A 20,078-nucleotide genomic window follows, 5' to 3' on the forward strand; every position below is an offset into this window, starting at 1 on the left:
GAGAGAAAGCTTGATTGTATTGATAAACTAAAGATTACATATACAAGCATTAGAGTAATTCTTTTATATTGTGATAAGTACATTGAGACCATACTTTGCTGCAAAAAGAATTCTTAATTTATGGATCACCATACATGTCATCACCAACTCTACCTAATCTAGTTGGACTTTAGTTCAAACCAAAAAATAGTTTAGTTCAAAAAACAAACTCAACTAACTAACACTTTTTGAATTTTCTTGTGATACGGAAGCCATTATCTCTTTTAGTCCCGAAAAAGACATAGGCGAGTTTGGCGTCAAAGATATAATGAAGTCTGGGGTCAAAAATATAAAGAAGTGTGGGGTTCATTTATTGTTCATTGAAGAGTTTGAGGAACCTATGAAAAGATCAGGATGTTCCATCTTTGATGAAGAAGATCCAGAGGAAGAATACTTCAAAGGATTTAAATCTTCAAATTTCTTTAAAGGTGAATCCAGCTCAAGGTATGTAGTACCTTCTTAACTGTATATAATTAAGTAATGCTTTCTCTATGTCAACACTATTTTCATGCCTATGACTGATTTCTGAATGGTTTTCTTCTGGTCTATGTTATCATTTCTGTATGTGTTCATAAAATTTGGAATTCTCAGAATTTAAATTTGTAATTCATGATTAGTGTTATTGTTAGTACAATCATGAACTCATTTATTTATTTTTTTTCTCTTTTGCCGGTGGTGTATAAACATGCATATTTAAATTTGATTAATTTTTTAAGCAAGTTTATAACTAATTCAAGTACATTAAATGTATGAACATATCATATAATAATACTGCACTATTGCTGTAGATATTTAACAAAAAAGAATATCTTTAAATAACATACTTTTTGGTCTCTTTCACCAACCATATTGTCATATGAAAATTATATCAACTCTCTCTAGATAATTGATTTTTTATTGAATCTTTAACTGCACTAAATTAGAACAAATGTTGTACATTTATTATTATCATCCAAAGAGTTGATGATATATATATATTTTTTTAGAATATAATGAAGTTTAATTTGGATGTATCACTATTGTTCCGTTCATCTTTTGTTTATAAGTTAGATCAAATTTTAAGTCTCTGTATTTTTTTGCAGAAAGATAACCATCAATATTTATATAGTCATCTAGAGATGACAAGGTGGAAATTGAATATATCATTTTTTTATATTAAGAATTTCGAAATGTTTGGTATAGAGAATATAAATTGTTATCTTTGAAATATGATTTCCTGTTAAGTAATCTAATATACATGTGAGTTGGTTTGATTGATTTAATATATTAATTGTTTGATCATGATTACTGATATACCTTTGTTGTTTTGCTCTATCATCAATATGATGTGAGAAGTTCTGCATTGCATCTGGTTCAACATGAGGAAGAAGTGGAAGAGCTTAATCCATGTCTAGATGATTTCAACCCAAGTGCAAATGAATCAAGTACCTCTACTTCTGATTGGGATGAATTTCCTCAAGATTTTGTTGGCTCAACAATGGATGTGGCAGCCACCACTATGCTGAGCCCAAGAGAAAATGATGGGGCAAAACATAAACTATGTGGCTGCATAATTTTATGACGAAGATGGATGAAAACTGAATAATTCAAATTTTTTGGAAGGACTAAGCCTATTCGTGTAATTTCATTTGACAATTATATTGGTAACCCAACTTCTGATTTAATTCACTCTCAATTTGTATGTCTTGTCCTTCCATTTTTAGCAAGTGCAAAAACTTTTCAGGTGTGAAGAATAACATGTATCTATGTGAGGATATGCTGCTTGGATTTATTTATAGTTATTTATTTGTGCAGCTATCATCTTGACTTGTTATTTATTAGCTTAACTTCTATTTATACACACACACACACATACATATATATATATATACACACACACATAGATAGTTGCAGAGCTGGTTAAAGTATACTTCATTATTTATATTTTGCTATTGTTAATATTGTTAGAACTTCATTTATACTTAGAATAATCCAACACAGTAAACTGTTCTGGGAAAAAGTACGCAAAATTTTTTAAGGAAACTGAAAAAAATTAATTTCATTTGCTCAATCCAACATCCAAATCCAATTTACACAATTTCACCAACTTTATTTTGGGCTAATCAATTTTATTCACCCAAACCACACTAAAATTGAGTTCAACCCAAACATCCAAAATCATCTAAAACTATCATCATCCAACGCAATAGACCAACCCAACCCATGGTCTTAAACCACACCATAATTTCAGCCACCGTTTCCAGCCAAACTCCGATTGCACAAACTTCAATTTCTCATGTTTTAATTATCTTAATAATGATAGAGACTTTTCTGGAAAATGTTGAAGAAAAGCCTACTTCAGGATTTCCTACTACTTATAGGAGCAAGACAGGTTGTTCTCTCAAGGATCACTGTCTTTTTAAGATATTTGTGATATCTTTAACTTCACTCTGTCAATTTAAGGATGATGTTGGAAGCAAGTTGCAAGTATTTGTCAGCTTGGAATCGACAACTTAAAGAGATGAAGAATTACAGAAAGTGATGTGACAAATGAAGTCCCTCTTTCTTTTCTCCACCTTGGGAACAATATGATTTTCAAAGGGACGGGTAATGATGGGATCATGGGCGCACAAGAATAAAGATATGACTTAAACCAGAGAATCAAGGCTGTCAGGGACCACGTGGTAAGGTGATGAAACGGGGTGGAATGTGGAACATGTAGCAATATAAAAAGGAGTTTGCAGTAGAGATGGGCAGCTTTGGCTGAGTTAGGGAGAGCACCTAGCCTCTCAAAAGCTAGGAATTTCATGGAGAGATTCGATCTCTCAAATAGCCTATTAGTGAATGTTTTGTTGTTCCATCTTAGTAAACTATGAATGGCCATATTTTTTTGTTGATTTTTACTGTCCCATTGTAGTTGGAATTTGATTAACAAAGGTTGTTGAGTTCACTTGTTAATCTGTGTATTTGTGTTATGTAAACTGATTTTATCGTAATATCATTTTTGTTGTTGGTTGTGGTTGAGAAAAGAAATTGCAGAGTGGGTTTTCTAAACAGAGAAGAAGAAAGGAACTGCTGCTGTTGTGGAGGAAGAAACCAGGTCTGTAACAGTATTTAGAAGGAAGACCATTTCGGATTTCGATAATATGAGAAGGGAAGATGCTGCTACTACGTTATATCCAAATAGCCTGAGGTACGAATTTCGGTGTTAAACAAAGAAAGCATATTTAAATTTATGCTTAATATGTACTTTGCATTTGGCTGTCTACTTACCTGTATTTATTTCTGTTACTTGGATGCTTTTATTTATGGTTCTAAAATGGTGAAGCTAAGATCAATGTTGTTTACATTAATATAACATTAAAACTATGTATACTTATTTTAGTTACACAAATATATATTCACTTATTTATATTATTATATGATTGAGTGATTTTAAATTAAAAATAAAGTAAAACCTAATAATGTGATTACACATATAAATATGTATATATTTATGTATCCAAAATTGGTATACATAAAATTACTCTTAATATAATGGATGAGTCTGATATTAAAATTATTGATTGGGGGAAGGCAATATTCTGTAAGCCTCCAATCACCAAGACTTATCAGGAAGGGGCAAGATGGGAATTTCCTCTCCAGCAGTTTAGATGGCAATAATAGAAGATAAGTATCATCATGACAATGCAAAGGAACTGGGTGAAACACACCAAGATAAAGATTAACTCAAAGAAGGCAGAGGAGCACATCCAACAAGGAAATACAGATGTTATTAGGTAGGGATTTTGGGGCATAGGCCTAGGGACCTTTGGTGCGGCGCATTGCAGCTCCTGGGTATTAGTTTTATCATTAGTTATTCAACAAAATAAGTGTACTCTGGACAATCTTTGCAGTCAATAAAACAACCTTTATTCATTCAATTCAGTTCACTCCATTACATCCCAATTATTCTCGATTCCATTACAATTACAGACACAATACATATTCATCGGCTGAGGTAGAGGTGAAGATCAAACAAGACCAATCCCTGCAGCAACATCATCCCAAGTCAGGGAATGGTAAGTACAAGAATGGAGGCAAGAGTCCACCAAATAGAGAAGAAAGTTACAGGGAGATTCAATGGCCTTGAAACTGAAGCTGGAACAATCAAGGATGAACTGAAGGGAATCCAAATAGAGTTAAGATGCGTAATTGGGGTCATGGCTGGCCAAGGTGAACTATTCACCGGCGAACTAGAGAGATGGCGATTGATTTAAGTTTTCAAGATTTTTTGAAGTTTAAAATGGAAGCTCAGGGAGAAGATAACCAGTAACGGAGACAGGAAAGAGACCTACTTCAATGCGATGTGAAATGGTTTTTTCACTTGCTTGTGTGAAAGAGAGTATGAGAGAAACTGGCTGAAAGAGAGAACAAAAAATGTACAGAGGGGAGTGATGAAACAGGAAGAAAATTGTAGATATTTTGATTGCCAAAAATGAGGTTTTAATTTTTGGGATGTAAACAGCGTCCCTTTTTGCCATTTGAGCTGGCTTGAATGAGCCATGACTCAACTTCACTATGAATCGGGTTAACGGTTGACTTGTCAGTTAAATTGAGCTAAACTAAATTTTGGTTTAAGTTTGGTTTTTTTTTTTTTTCCAACAAGCCATATGCCATGACTTAGATTCATCTGATTTTGTCAAAAATAATCTCGAATCAAAGTTATACCAAATTGAGCTAATCTTCAAGATCAAACCAATTTGGGTCATATCTAGGTTAAACATCAACCAAAGCTTAGTTCTTTTTTCTTTTTCGTTTAGGCAAGTGTATTTGTTTTGGTTAAGACTAAAATTGGATTTAAATTGAGTTGATTTGAGTTCAATTGTCTGCATACCTTAATAAAGCTCGAAACAAATTGCTCTAGGTGACTCGGACTCAACCCTAAGGGATGCGATACTATCCAACTCAAGAGTGTTTTGCTTGTTTGACTTACAAGCCCAAGCAAGCTTTATTTTAAATGACTCATATGACATTATTTTGACTATTTTATATCAAAATAATATTATTTTTTATGTAAATTAATCTTAACTCTTAATATTATAATTTAGTTTAGAATGAGTTAGATTCCTTCAAACCAAATCAAATGTAATTTGAATCTAATCATTCTAATGATAATTAGTATACTTGGAAATAGTGGAAGCCGTCACGCTGACGTATTAGTAAATAAACTAATTTCTCATTAGCATGACCTCACAATTTCCAAGGCTATAGTTATGCCGCTGGAAGGAACGAAAAAGCATGTGTCTGCTAAGTATAATTTCTACCAGGCCATAAGAATTATTCCCACCACAAACTTACATTCATAACTATTAATTTTTAAAAATTTAAATACTAATTAGTTTATTAAATTTTATTATTATTATTAAGATAAAATTATCATTTAAAAATTTTAAGATTTTTATTTACTATTTGGTCATATACAGTCACCCCACATATTTTTCCTCTCACAATCACCACCCCACTTTTTTGCAACTTTCACATTTGCCTCTTCTCCATGACTACTCCCTCCGACAACTATTGCACGTTTTCTCTTCTTTAGGTATCTATGGCTGACTTAAGTCTAGTTCTCTTCTCTTACGGTCAAGCTTGTGTCTGTTGAAATCGCACACATCTTTGCCTCTAGTTCTCCTCATCATCATGCATCTCTTCTCCTCTTGTCATCCTTTGATTCTCCTTGTCGTTGCATGCATCTTTTCATCTTTCCCTTTAGTTCTCCTTGTCGTCTTCAGTCATTACATCTCTCGATTGTCTGTAGAGGAGAACTCTTCACCTTCTTCTTCTTCATTCTTCGTTTGAAAATCATTAGACAAAGACTGAAGAAGAAGAAGTTAATGAGTTCTCAAACAAAGAAGAAGAAGAAGGTTGAGACTGAGACCAATTTCACCACCATGTGTCGTTGGGAGTGAAGAGAGCGTCAAAGAAAGAAGGTCATTGGTGGTAGTAAAAAAAAGACATCGGTTGTCGACCGGAGAAAAAGGAAGGAAAATATAAACTTGAGGGGGAAAAAATGAGTTTTAAAACTTTAGATGAAAGAAATTATTAATTTTTTAAATTAAGAGAAAAAATAAGATAGAATTTTAATTTTTTATATTTTTTAAAATGACAATTTTATTTTTAATTTTAATTTAGATTCTTAATAAAAAAATAAATATTTGAATTTTTAAAAGTTAACGTATAGAAGATTGGCTTTAGACAAAACCTTGGGGGGAATAAGTCTTTTAGCCTTTATACAATCCAAATTGTTTTATAATATATTTCGGATAACTTACAGGAATAATAATTTAATAGTAGATTATAATAATAATTTTAGATTGTTTAACTCATGTTCTATGTGCTGGATTAGATTTTTCTAAATGAATTGATTATTATATTTAATTATTATTTTATAATTTTAATTCAAAAGTTAAATTATGAGATATATTGGAGCTAATAACACAAATAATCAGTTAATTAGATTAATTGGCAAACAGTAATAATTGAATTATATAATTATTTATAATTTAATAATTATAAATTATATTAAATACAATAAAATTTATTATCGTATAATATATTATTTATTTAATAATTAATAACATTATATTACTTATTTTAAATACACAAATAATTACATATATCATTTTGTCCCTAATCTATCATGAAATAATGTCACCCCCTTGGTTTGGTTTCAGATTACACAACATTACCCCAACTCTTTTTTTGTCCATCTTATATTCCATTTGATCAGCTCTAGTCGATGAATTTCTAACTTTAACCTTCCACAATTCAAGAATAATTAACAAAAAATTATAAAAATATCTTGATTAAATATTAATCTTACACAATTGTAACTAATTAAAAGTTCGCCAAAATTTTGGTAAACATCATCTATTAAAGCCTAAACTATCAAAAAAAATGTGTTGATTTTTATTGGCAAACCATGAACAAATGTGATCACAATATTTACCTTTTATGCTAGCAATGTTGTGTGCACATATAATTCCCTTCTCTAGATGATCTTATTCCTAATATAATATCAATACAATATTACACTTGACATTATTTTGTTATGATTTACACCTCACAATATTTTATACTTTCTATAATTCTATTACAAAATGGAATAGGTGAACTATATTCTATTGGAATAAGTGACAACAACAATATAACATAATGAGTATATAATCTACCTGTCTCTACTTTGTTTCTTAACCTAAACATATCATTTTATTTCAAATATTTTTCTAGTTCTTTGTTACGTTCTTCTTATTTCTTTAGCAACTTTACACTATTATATATATTTTTTTTCACCCATTTCTCTCTTGGTTTCTCCTAGTAGGATGGATGGGCTAATAACAGATTTTGAAAATCTATCAATGCCCAACTCATAATCTATATTAGATTTCATATAAAACTTGGTGATATTCCTAGTGAGTCATATGCTCTAAATGAGATATATTATAAGGCTAAATTTGTTCTCAAAGTTTTGGGTACCTTACCTAAGAGACTTTTTTACCTATAGTTACATTAATTGAAGAATGTCTAACTATTGAACTAATAGAATTAGATGAATTGATCAAATCTCTTCAAACGTATGAATTCACTTTTAAAAAATAGGATAAAAAGAAATCAGGTATAGATCTTGCTTTTAAACATTCGTTTGAATCTTGTTTGACAGAAATTGTTGATTTTGAAAATTTAGATGATAAAAAAAAATGTCATGCTAACTAGAAACTATGCTAAAAAATACGAGAAAATAAAATACTACTAAGAAAAGGAAACAAAAATTTGACAGAAACAGTTCTGACCAAGTTTCAGTAGCCAGCCAATTAACTCGGCTCACTGATACTACTTTAGTATTCAGTTCGATTACATACTCATCAAACCACACTCACATTCTATTAACCAATACCAAACCAAAACCCCTTACCCATCTCAACTCAATCCAATCTCTAAGACGTAATATCTAAGCCCCATTCTCCAATTCACATAATTTCACCAACTTTATTTTGGGCTTTTCAACTTTATCACCCAAACCATAACCATACTAAAATTGAGTTCGACCCAAACATCCGTTATCATCTAAAAACCATCCACATCCAACCCAATAATCCAACCCAACACATGGTCATAAACCACGCCATAATTTCAGCCACCGTTTCCCAACCAAATTCTTGTTTCACAACCTTCAATTTTTAATGTTTTAATTATCTTTACTTAAGAATGATAGAGACTTTTCAGGAAAATGTTGAAGAAAAGTCTAGTTCAGGATTTCCTACTACTTATCAAACCAAGACAGGTTGCTCTCTCAAGGATCAATCTCTTTTTGAGATATTTGAGATATCTTTAACTTCACTCTGTCAACTTAAGGTTGATGTTTGAAGCAAGCTGTAGGTATTTGTCAGCTTGGAATCAATAACTTAAAGAGATGAAGAATTACAGAAAGTGATGTGAAAACTGAACTTCATCATTCTTATCTCCGACTTGAAGACAATGTGGTTTTCAAAAGGGCTGATAAGATCCTGGGTGCACAAGAATAGAGATAAGGCTTCAACAAGTTATTCATTTATTATTTTTAACCAAACATAACAATTATTATATATACATATTAAATTTACCAAATATAATAATAATTTATACCTAATAATTTTTTAGATAATCTATTTTTATAATAATTTTTTATTTTTAGTAATAAAATATTATCCGAACTAAACGCTCTCTTACTGATAATAAGGATAGTGAAGATGCTAATGAATCACATAAGCCAAAGTTTGTAGAAAACTTTGTGGCATTTACAATAAATATGCCAAAAATATTTGATGCCTTGATTGGGGAAGAGTTTGATAATTGTGGTGAGTTTGATAAGAAGCTCTTAATGAATCCTTGAATGTAAGTTTGGCAAAGGAAAAAGTAAATTAACTAAAAACATTTCTTTGTTGATCAAAGATCTTTCTAACAAGTAATTATTGTTTGATTATACTATTAAAGAGTTTGGTCTCGCTAGAACTACTTTTGAATACAAGACAAATTAAGCTAGATGAAGTATTAAGCCAGATGAAGTATTAAGCCAAGCAATTATTGTTGGATTCTCTTTTATACTGATAATGTGTTTTTTCTTTTTAAAAATTATGGTATGATATTTCTTGTTACGAACTCTAGAGCTTTACAATCTTATACTAGTACTGTGGTTGTGGGGATATTAATTAAAATAGGCAAAAATTTTTCCGTCTAAACATTTTTAGGCAAACATACAGTAGTTTTACTTTTATAAGCAAATTTTTTTGTAACTCCAAAAATACCCTATGGCTTTTTATATTATTTTCAACCATTCCGTGTGTGGAATGTCAAGGGTCGTACAGGGTGCATGAGTGCGTGCAGAGTGCATGGGTGCGTACAGAGTGCGTGGATGGGTAAATAGTGCATGGGTGCGTGAAAGTGCATACAGAGTGCGTGGGTGCATAGGTGCGCGTGGAGTGCGCACAAAGTGTGAGGGTGCGCGCACTCTGCACGCACTCCACGCACCCTCACACTGTTTCTTTTATATATATATATATATATATATATATATATATATATATATATATATATATATATATATATATATATTATATTAAATATTATAGGCATATTATATATTATGTTAAAAAATGATGCGTATAATTTTACTCCGCACACACCCCGCGCACTCCGCACTCACCATGCACTCCGCCCGCACCTCGCGCACTCCTCACGCACTCAAGCATTTCTTCTTGCGCCTACGCACCATGTATGACACCTACAGGGTTGGGAGGGTATTTTTGGAATTATAAATAAATTTGCTTATAAAGGTAAAATGACTGTATGTTTGCCTAAAAAAGTTTAAGTGGATAAAATTTTGCCTATTTTAATTAATATCCCGTGGTTTTGACTCTTGATTACATAATCAATACTAGCACTAACAATGTGTGGTTTCTCTATTCTGTCAATTCAATAGAATTATGCATTACACATTGGTTTATTTGCATCAATAATAGCTCCTTACAAGGGCTTCTTTGCAAGCGGTGTCAAACTAGCTTTTAAATTAAAATTTTTGAAATTGTAAATAATCATCAATCACTTGGGATTGGAATATTGTTCCCCATATATTATATGTAAAAAGTGTTTACTATCCTTTATAATTTTAACTCATTACATACTCAAATACATAGCGTTGTTATTATTTAGTTTGTTCGTTGTGTTATGGATACATTAATTTTACAAAGTGGTTATTTTCTCCAATTATTCATTTTTCATAGTATTCTTTCAATTAGTTCTTTTGTTGTGTATTTGGTCTCTTGTTTGTTCTAAATACATTTTCGTTGTAATTTATATAACTTGGGTGAAGATGTTGATGTCATATTTATTAATAATCTTGTACTTTGACAACTACAATGGATATTTTATACATGCCCAAATCGTAATTCAAATTAAACCAAATCACAATTTTTTAGTCTAATTTGATTTAAGGAGCAAAATTATTTAATTTAGTTTGAAATTTTGTTAAATTATTTTTTTAGCCTGTTTTGGAAAATTTCCTAAACTAGACTTGTACATACAAATTTGATGAAATAAGTTAAATAAATAAATAAATAAGAGAGAAAATAGGATCCTATTCGGTTATTCAATCTCTCCTTGAATTTTTAGCCTGTTTTGGAAATTTTCCTAACCAAGACTTGTGGAAAATTTGCTTGTATGGGAAATTGTATCTCCCTCTAGGACCATATAGGAAAGACTTGAATAGATGATGGAAACCTACTCAAAGTGTGTACAGTTGCGGTCCAACATATCTAGCAAATATAATCACCAAATTTTCAAACTTTGCATACGTGGTGGATAATCCACCATATATAACAATTCACTCTATTAGTAAATGTTAATTTCCAAGGAATACACGAGAAAAAGCAAAGAAATTGAACCCAGGGAAAAATATACAAATAACTTCCAACTCTGTGAGAAGAAAGAGTCTTGTTGCTTCATGTCAACTGCGATGGCTTCTTCCTCTTCTCAAGTGAAGTATGATGTTTTCCTCAGTTTCAGAGGTGAGGACACTCGAGACAATTTTACCAGCCACCTCAAAGACGCGTTGTGTGGGAGAAAGATTGTTACTTTCATCGATGATCAACTTGTAAGAGGAGATGAGATATCACCATCTCTTTTGAATGCGATTAGTGGATCAAAGATTTCAATCATCATATTCTCGAAAGGTTATGCTTCTTCTACATGGTGCCTCCAAGAACTTGTTGAGATCCTCAATTGCAAGAGAATGTACGGTCGGATTGTGATTCCAGTGTTCTATCATGTAGATCCATCAGATGTAAGGAAGCAAACAGGGACTTATGGAGATGCATTTGGCCAGCATGAAGTAAGATATATGGAGAAAAAAGAGATGTTGCAGAGATGGAGGAATGCTTTGACTGAAGCAGCCAATATATCTGGCTTTGATTCAAATAAAATCAGGTTATCTCGAACTTATATTTTTTGTGTGGCTATGAGATAATTCTTCTATATAAAAACCTCTTTTAATTTTGAATGATGAAATTCAAGTACAACTTTTATAAATCCAACCATACAATTGAACCTGATTTGGTTCTTTTAACAAAATTCCATTTCAATTGTTTGAAAATAGCTTAATTTATATAAATCAAACTTCCCCCACATTATTTATCTTAATTTATTTATTAATCAAATTATTCTTAGATTTCACGCTATACCTTTTTATTAAAATGCTATAGCTTTTTGTTACTTTATGTTGTACGTAAAATCAATTTTATATATCAACATGCCATATTGGCAACTTCAGATAACAAAACTAAATTATCTGAAGTTGGAAGGACCGTTTTTAATTGATAACCAAATTATTATCAGTTTCACGAAAAAAGTTGTATTTTGATAAGTTTTATTTAATATATGCATAAGCTTTCCTTGGAAAGTCCAAACCAAAATTGGGCTCTTGGAATCCGACTTTGTCTTTATTTCTTTTTCATTAATTTATTGATAAGGTTATTGTTGTCTTTACCTTTTTGTTTCTAATGTAGGCCTGAATCGAAACTTGTTGACACAATTACTGAATGCATTTTGAAGAGTTTGAATGATAAGTCTTATAGCGATAATAAGAACTTGGTTGGAGTAGCAATGAAGATCCACGAAATTAAATCTTTATTGTCTGATCAGTCAAGTAAAGTATGCAAGGTAGGACTTTGGGGTGTGGGTGGCATAGGCAAGACGACTCTTGCTGAAGCAGTCTTCAATGAAATCTCAAGTCAATTTGAAGCTCCGTATTTTGCTCGAAATGTTAGGGAAGAAGCATCAAGTATAACTCAACTCCGTCATTTAAAAAAGGAATTTCTACATGCAATATTAGGAGATAAACACCTTGATATAAAACACACATTCACTAAAGAAAGGCTTGGATGTAAAAGAGTTCTTATTGTTTTTGATGATGTGACAGATTCAAAACAAATAGAAGAATTCATTGAATGTCCTAAAGTCTTGGGTTTTGGAAGTCAAATCATTATAACCACAAGGGATAAACAATTGCTAACAATTTGTGGATTGGATGATTCTACCATATAGGAGGTCAAAGGATTAGATAGCGTCGAATCTCTTACACTTTTTAAACAACGTGCCTTCAATAAAAACCAACCAATTGATGAAGTTTACTTGAAGCTTTCAGAAAGAGTTATACGTTATACAAGAGGTTTGCCTTTAGCACTTAAAGTTTTGGGTAGCCATCTACTTGGTAAAGAAGAACTTATTTGGAAAAGTACACTGGATGATTTACAAAAATCTCCATGTGGGGGTATCCAAAAGGTGCTTAAGATCAGTTACGATGGATTATCTGATGAAGAGAAGACTTTATTTTTAGATATTACATGTTTCTTTAAAGGATGGGATAAATATCTAGTTGGTACCTTCAGTTCACATTCTAGAATAAGAGATCTTGTTGATAAGGCTCTTATATCTGTTTCATTTACCACAATAGGAATGCATGATTTGATTCAAGAGATGGGTTGGGAAATTGTCTGACAAGAGTCAATCAATAAACTTGGCCAGCGCAATCGATTGTGGTATCATGATGATGTATATCATGTATTGAAAAAAAATCTAGTAAATATACATGACATTAACTTTCAATTTATATGTTGCTAACAATTTGTGGATTGGATGATTCTACCATATATGAGGTCAAAGGATTAGATAGCGTCGAATCTCTTACACTTTTTAAACAACATGCCTTCAATAAAAACCAACCAATTGATGAAGTTTACTTGAAGCTTTCAGAAAGAGTTATACGTTATACAAGAGGTTTGCCTTTAGCACTTAAAGTTTTGGGTAGCCATCTACTTGGTAAAGAAGAACTTATTTGGAAAAGTACACTGGATGATTTACAAAAATCTCCGTGTGGGGGTATCCAAAAGGTGCTTAAGATCAGTTACAATGGATTATCTGATGAAGAGAAGACTTTATTTTTAGATATTACATGTTTCTTTAAAGGATGGGATAAATATCTAGTTGGTACCTTCAGTTCACATTCTAGAATAAGAGATCTTGTTGATAAGGCTCTTATATCTGTTTCATTTACCACAATAGGAATGCATGATTTGATTCAAGAGATGGGTTGGGAAATTGTCTGACAAGAGTCAATCAATAAACTTGGCCAGCGCAATCGATTGTGGTATCATGATGATGTATATCATGTATTGAAAAAAAATCTGGTAAATATACATGACATTAACTTTCAATTTATATGTTATTGTATATGGGATATATTGAAATATTTGAACTAGGAGTGTATCTTTTTCATTTTTCCCTATAAAATAGTTAATGAAGAAATGGGTTTCGGGTTTAGAGGTATATCATGTTATTGTGCTCTTAACTTGTCATTTTATTTTGATTGTAGGGAACTGATGAAATAAGAGGCATGCTCTTTAATATGGTTGAAATGACGGAGATAGACCTAAAGTCTCATGCTTTCTCAAAGATGACTAATTTAAGAGTCCTGGTTGTAAAGCACATATCTTCGAGAGACGACAATAAGATTCATGGTTTTGACAGCATTGAATTTGATTTCTCAGAGTTAGAATGCCTCTGTTGGAATTATTACCCCTTCAAATCATTGCCTTCGAAATTTGATCCTGAAAACCTTGTTGTACTTAAGATGCAAAACAATAATCTTAAACGACTATGGACGGGCAGCAAGGTATTTGTTGATTTCATTTGAAAATTCTCTTTCATAAATTTTAAATATTAGATTTTTTTAATTGTGTTGGTCATTTCTTTTTCCTGTTACAGAATCTTGCTCATTTAAAATACATTGACCTAAGTTACTCAGAACATCTACTTGAAGTCCCAAACCTTACAAAGGCTCCACATCTAGAGCGGTTGATTTTAGAAGACTGTACAAGTTTGGTTGAGATCACTCCTCCATCTCGAAATCTCAATAAACTTGTTGAGTTGAATCTAAGAAATTGCAAAAGCCTTATCCGTCTTCCAATTCGCATTCAATCAGAGTCTTTAAGAGATGTTATTCTCTCTGGCTGCTTTAATCTCATCACTGCTCCAAGGATATCATGTAAAATGGAAAGATTGTGTTTGGATGGAACTGCAATTAGAAACTTATCGTCTTCCATAGAAAGTCCTTCCATTCTAGTTGAACTGAATCTTAAGGACTGCTTAAACCTTGAAAGTCTTCCAAGTAGCGTTTGTAATTTGACATCTCTTCGACGGCTTGATCTCTCTAGTTTGTCAAATCTAAAAATGGTTCCAGAGTTCCCACCTAAGATCCTAGAGTTGTATTTAGATGGAACTGCAATAAAAGAATTGTCTTCATCGATTGAGAAAGTATCATCTCTGATAAGATTAAGTCTTAGAAATTGTTCAAGCCTTGAAAGTCTTCCAAACACCATTTGTAAGTTGAATTCTCTGAAATATATTTGTATCTCGGGTTGTTCAAAACTTGAAAGATTGCCTGATGACTTAGGAAAGTTAGAGAGCTTGGAAGGAATCGAAGCTAGTGGAATTACTGTTAAAGTGCTGCCTTCAGTTATGGCTACTCTATCAGCTTTGCGATTTTTAAGGAGATTAGAGTTGAATTACTGCAGCATTACAGAGTTACCCAATAATATTGACAATCTGTCCTTACTCGTAGATCTAGAATTGGAAGGAAACAATTTTGAGATCATCCCAACAAACATCATGAACCTTTCGAAGTTACAAAGCCTTAACATAAGGTTTTGTGATAGGCTTCGATCCTTACCAAAGCTTCCACGCAGCATAAAAAAACTTCTGGCAGATGGTTGCAAATTGCTGAAAGAATTATCGGTTTTGACAAATCTAATAACTCCAGGACCTGATAGAAGGACACTGAACTTGTTCAATTGTGTCAGTCTGGATTGGGACGCAATCAGAAACATTTTAATTGGTTCTATATTGAATACGTTCTCAAGTAAAATTTACCGCTTCGCATATATGGTATCATTCTATCTCTCATTTCCATATGATTTCAATTTCTTTTTCTGATCTGAAGGAAAAAAATGATGTTAAATCAACAATTTTAGTAATAACCAGTTTTATGTAATGTATTAGGTATCTCCCAAGCGAAAATCTGAATTTTGTTACCCTCAATCATTTGTGGTCAATCTTGAAGCTGGAATTTGTTATCTTGGAGGTGACATTCCGGAATGGTTTAACATTCAAAGTAGTGGATCAGTTATTCCCTTCCTACAATTTGGAATTTCTTACCCTGCTGGAAGTGACATTCCAGAACGGTTAAACATTCGAAGTAGTGGATCATTTCGTCTCAAGCGAGAAGTTGAAATTTGTTACCCTGGAAGTGACATTCCGGAATGGTTTAACATTCAAAGTAGCGGATCAGTTATTAAGTTACCACAAGGTTCATTCAATGAGAAGGTTCTGGGTCTTGCCTTTTGTTTCATTGTTGAAGTCGAAGATAATTGTGATGAGTGTAATTTCTTTGGTGTTAGTAGTTCGTTGCGACAGACTGGCCCTTATAGCGACGGTGGTGGCAGTGGTGAACAGACTTATCTTTTGACCAAGTGTGTTAAGTCAGATCATGTATTAGTGATATATGACCGCATTATATGGGAGATATTTCACAGAGAAGATTTTAAATTCGCTTGTGATAAGGAAGCCATTTTCTCTTTCTATCCCTCATCTAGTTTTAGATTTACAGAGAAAAATTGGATAAAAAATATAAAGAAGTGTGGGGTTCGTTTATTGTTCACTGATGAGTTGGAGGAAACCATGAAAAGACCAGAATGTTCCATCTATGATGACGAACGTGGATTTAAATCTTCAAATTTCTATAAAGGCAAATCCAGCTCAAGGTATGTAATTACATAACTTACATATATATACACCTTCTTAACTGCGTATAATTATGTAATGCTTTCTTTATGTCTATACTATTTTCATGCTTGTGGCAATTTTTTTTTAATTTTTTAATTTTTTTTCTATATAAACCAATCCAAATTTTTTTATTTCTAATTTTAATTACAAATCTCTCAATCTCACTTCTTTCATTATATTTTCAATCTCATTTTATCTGATCAACTTTCTTTAAAAAATTATCTGAATTTGTAAATAATAATTTTGTGTTTATAATTTTATTCTCATTTTAATTTTGCCATTACAGAATATGACAAATAGATTCAATGTTAAATGAATCAAATGTCAAATAAATTCAGAAATTTAGATATTCAGAACGAGTATATAAATAATATAGTATATATATTTAATTTATATTTGTAATTATACAATATGTAAATTAATTTATTTGTACTATGTTATAAACTTATAATATTTTTTATTATATAACCACGACCTTTCTCCATCACAAGTGAGAGATTTTAAATAAAATATTTGAGGTACTGTATTCGGTTTTAATAATTGAAAATAATTTATATTTAAAAATTTTAATTAAAATTTTTAAAAAATTGTTTAAATGGGCTGGCTCGGCTTGAAGGCATATTACTGTATGGGCTTAGGGTCGGCCCGACCCGGCCCATTGACGTGTATTTGGAATTCTCATAATTTAAATTTTTAATTTATGATTAGTGTTGTTATTAGTAGAATCATGAACTCAATCTTTAAAGAAATATATGTTTTTGATCTCTTTCACCAACCATGTTGTCGCAACTCAAAAGACAATTGGGGCCTTCAATAGTCAGCCAACCTCTACCGGACTGCATGACCGAAAAAGGTGAATTGGAGCGTCTGCCGAGGGAAGTGCTCAAGCACAGGTATACCGACAATGGTGAGCTGGAGGTTTTTGTTGCCTGGAAAAATTTATCAGAATTTGAGAATTCATGGGAGCAATACACTGCCTTCAAACAAGCTTTCCCACAATTCCACCTTGAGGACAAGGTGCCTCTCGATGGGAAGGGAAATGTTAGGTCTAGAATCTATGTATCACGCAAGAGGAAGAGAGCCCAAATGAAGGGTACACCTGGCAACTTGAAGTTAAAGATGGTGGCAGAATTAAATTAGCAATAAAAACGCTGGAGATATGAGCGGCAATCAAAGTAGGGAGCTGGTTGTTGGAAACAAACACAAAAGAGAGGTGTCAGTTCTGGAGGAGGAAGCAAGCAGAATTAAGGAAAAGTAAGAGTATGAGGGGAGAGACTAGGCCTCTCGAAAGCCTACAGTTCAGTTATTTTGCTTATTGCTGTTTCTGGGTATTTTTTGCATTTTGTAAGAAGAAACAGATCCTGAGTTCATTTAAGTACTAAAATTGGTAATTTGACTTTGTAATGCACTTCCAGTTAATGAAGAAGAATATCTCTTTTGTTCTTAGTTGATTTGGAATGTTATATTATTGATTTTGTATTGCTAATTTTTTGTTATGACTGTTGTGATTGGGCTGTGGCATGATGATGTTGAGTATGTATTGCTGGAATTAAGTTGAGAGCAGAAAGGAGTAAAGAGTATTATTGCCGTGAAACTGTCTTTACCTAACAGAACTAAAAGCTTGACAGCACTGAGTGTCTTTTACGAGGGAAGTTTGCTGCTGGAATTGCTTCAGGTACCTATCACCATTGTTCCGTTAATGTTTTGTTTATAAGTAGATCAAATTTCTGTATTCTTTTAGCAAAAAGGTGACCATCAATATTTATATAGTTATCTAGAGATGACAGACAAGGTGGAAATTGAATATATATTAAAATTTCGAAATGTTTGGTGTAGAGGATATAATTAAATTGTTATCTTTTAAAATATGGTTTCCTGTTAAGTAATCTTACATATATGTGAATTGGTTTGATTTATTTCATATATCAATTGTTTGATCATAAAAATTTGGATGTGAGAAGTTCTGCATTGCGTGGAGTTCAACATGAGGGAGAGTTTAATCCATGTCTGGATGATTTCAACCCAAGTGCAAATGATTCTGATTTGGATGAATTTCCTCAAGATTGTTGGCTCAACAATGGATGTGGCAGCCACAACTATGCTGAGCCCTAGAGACAATGATGGGGCAAAAGATAATGTATGTTGCTGCATAATTTTATGATGAAGATGGATGAAAACTAAAGAATTACAATTATATGAGAAGGGAAGCTGCTGGGGTACTAATCTCTGTTCTAACCAAAGAAAGCATATTTGAATTCAAGCTTAATATGCACTTGCATTTGGCTGTGTGCTTAAGGACTTGTATTATTTCTATTATTTGGATGCTTTTATTTATAGTTTTATAAAATTGAAGCAAAGATCAATATTGTTTGCGTTAATATAATGGATGAATTTGATATTAGAATTATTGATTGGGGGGAAAATGATATTTAGGTTAATGTGTGAATTGACGATTTTGTATGGATACTCAAATCTGTCCATTTAACTTATATTGCATGTTGGTTATCAAATAATGGTAGCTCATACTTGAAAATGTATTAACTTGAAGTTCCAAGATCAATTAATTGGTGTTTCATTATAGGCGAACATATATTTTTGTCAACAAAATAAAAGAAAATGGTCATTTCAAGCACAAAACTGTTGTTTTATGTTTCATACAAAACAAAACAATCATTTTAAAGATTTTGTTGTTGCCTATTCCAGAATCTTTATAGTTGTTCCAAGAATAAATATGTCATTCTAGGGAGAAATGAGGGTATTTTAAGTATGATGATTTATGGAAAGTAGAACAGGAACAGAAATGAGCTCCATCCAAGCAAAACAAGAAAGCTTGGAGGAATGCCCATTCTATTGGCCCAGTTTGCAGAATTTCGCTAAGGTAAAAATTTATTTTTGATGCCACTATAGAAAGGAAAGTCTACTTTATTGAGTTGGGGGAAAATGTTACAACCTAATGTGTATAGCTTAGATGCCACATGTAAGATTTGATTTACATGAACAAATATAATTATGCAGTTTTTATCTGCATAATTTATACAAAAATTATAAAATATTGAATTAATAAATTAGGGAGTACAGAAATATTTAATATATTGTGCAATCTAAATTTGTAACGCTATCGAAATTATCTATATTGAAATAACAGGTCTTCCTTATCTTAAATCTTTTTGAATGACAGTCTTTAATTAACAAAATTATAATAGCTTCAAAGAATAGACCTAACTAATATGTAATAAATAATTAGATCTCATCAATGGTCTAATATAAACATTAAGGTTTTTAAGTGTATTACGAGTTTATTTATAAATTATCATTGAACTACTCAATTATCCGATTTTTTAAAATCAAAGTTAAGAATTTTCTCACAAATAATACTCTTAATCTTCCACGTTGAGAGAAAAACAAATCAATTGAAGAGGAAGAAGAAGCCCTGAAGAAACAGATTAAAGCTCTCAAAAAATGGATACATCTCATCATTGGATTCAAGAGCAGACCTATAAATATAAGATTTCATCATTTAAAATTATTGTTTCTTTGGAACTTTATGTAGTGTACTCTGTAATGTTTTATATTTTAGTGTTCCTCCTTCACTGAACAAACACTGTAATTTCGCCCCTTACATGTAATTTATTATTTCTGTCATTGATTTTAAA

At 31.8% G+C, this 20,078-nt stretch overlaps 1 protein-coding gene and 1 long non-coding RNA gene across 2 annotated transcripts; both read left to right on the forward strand.

The window, feature by feature from the left end:
* The first annotated feature begins 10,996 nt into the window (after window positions 1-10,996).
* LOC123203446 (disease resistance protein RPV1-like) lies at window positions 10,997-17,565 on the forward strand. The gene is made up of 7 exons (XM_044619802.1): window positions 10,997-11,514; window positions 12,093-12,604; window positions 12,713-13,077; window positions 13,958-14,257; window positions 14,350-15,528; window positions 15,643-16,403; window positions 17,223-17,565. Exons 1-7 carry the CDS (start codon window positions 11,045-11,047, stop codon window positions 17,563-17,565), a joined length of 3,930 nt encoding a protein of 1,309 aa, XP_044475737.1. The 5' UTR covers window positions 10,997-11,044.
* A 430-nt stretch (window positions 17,566-17,995) lies between these two features.
* On the forward strand, window positions 17,996-18,594 carry LOC123203137. Its single transcript, XR_006499201.1, has 2 exons — window positions 17,996-18,100; window positions 18,387-18,594. It is a non-coding gene; the product is annotated as an uncharacterized LOC123203137 (long non-coding RNA).
* Window positions 18,595-20,078: the final 1,484 nt, after the last annotated feature.

Source organism: Mangifera indica, chromosome 19 (assembly GCF_011075055.1).
Source record: "Mangifera indica cultivar Alphonso chromosome 19, CATAS_Mindica_2.1, whole genome shotgun sequence".
NCBI lineage: Eukaryota > Viridiplantae > Streptophyta > Magnoliopsida > Sapindales > Anacardiaceae > Mangifera > Mangifera indica.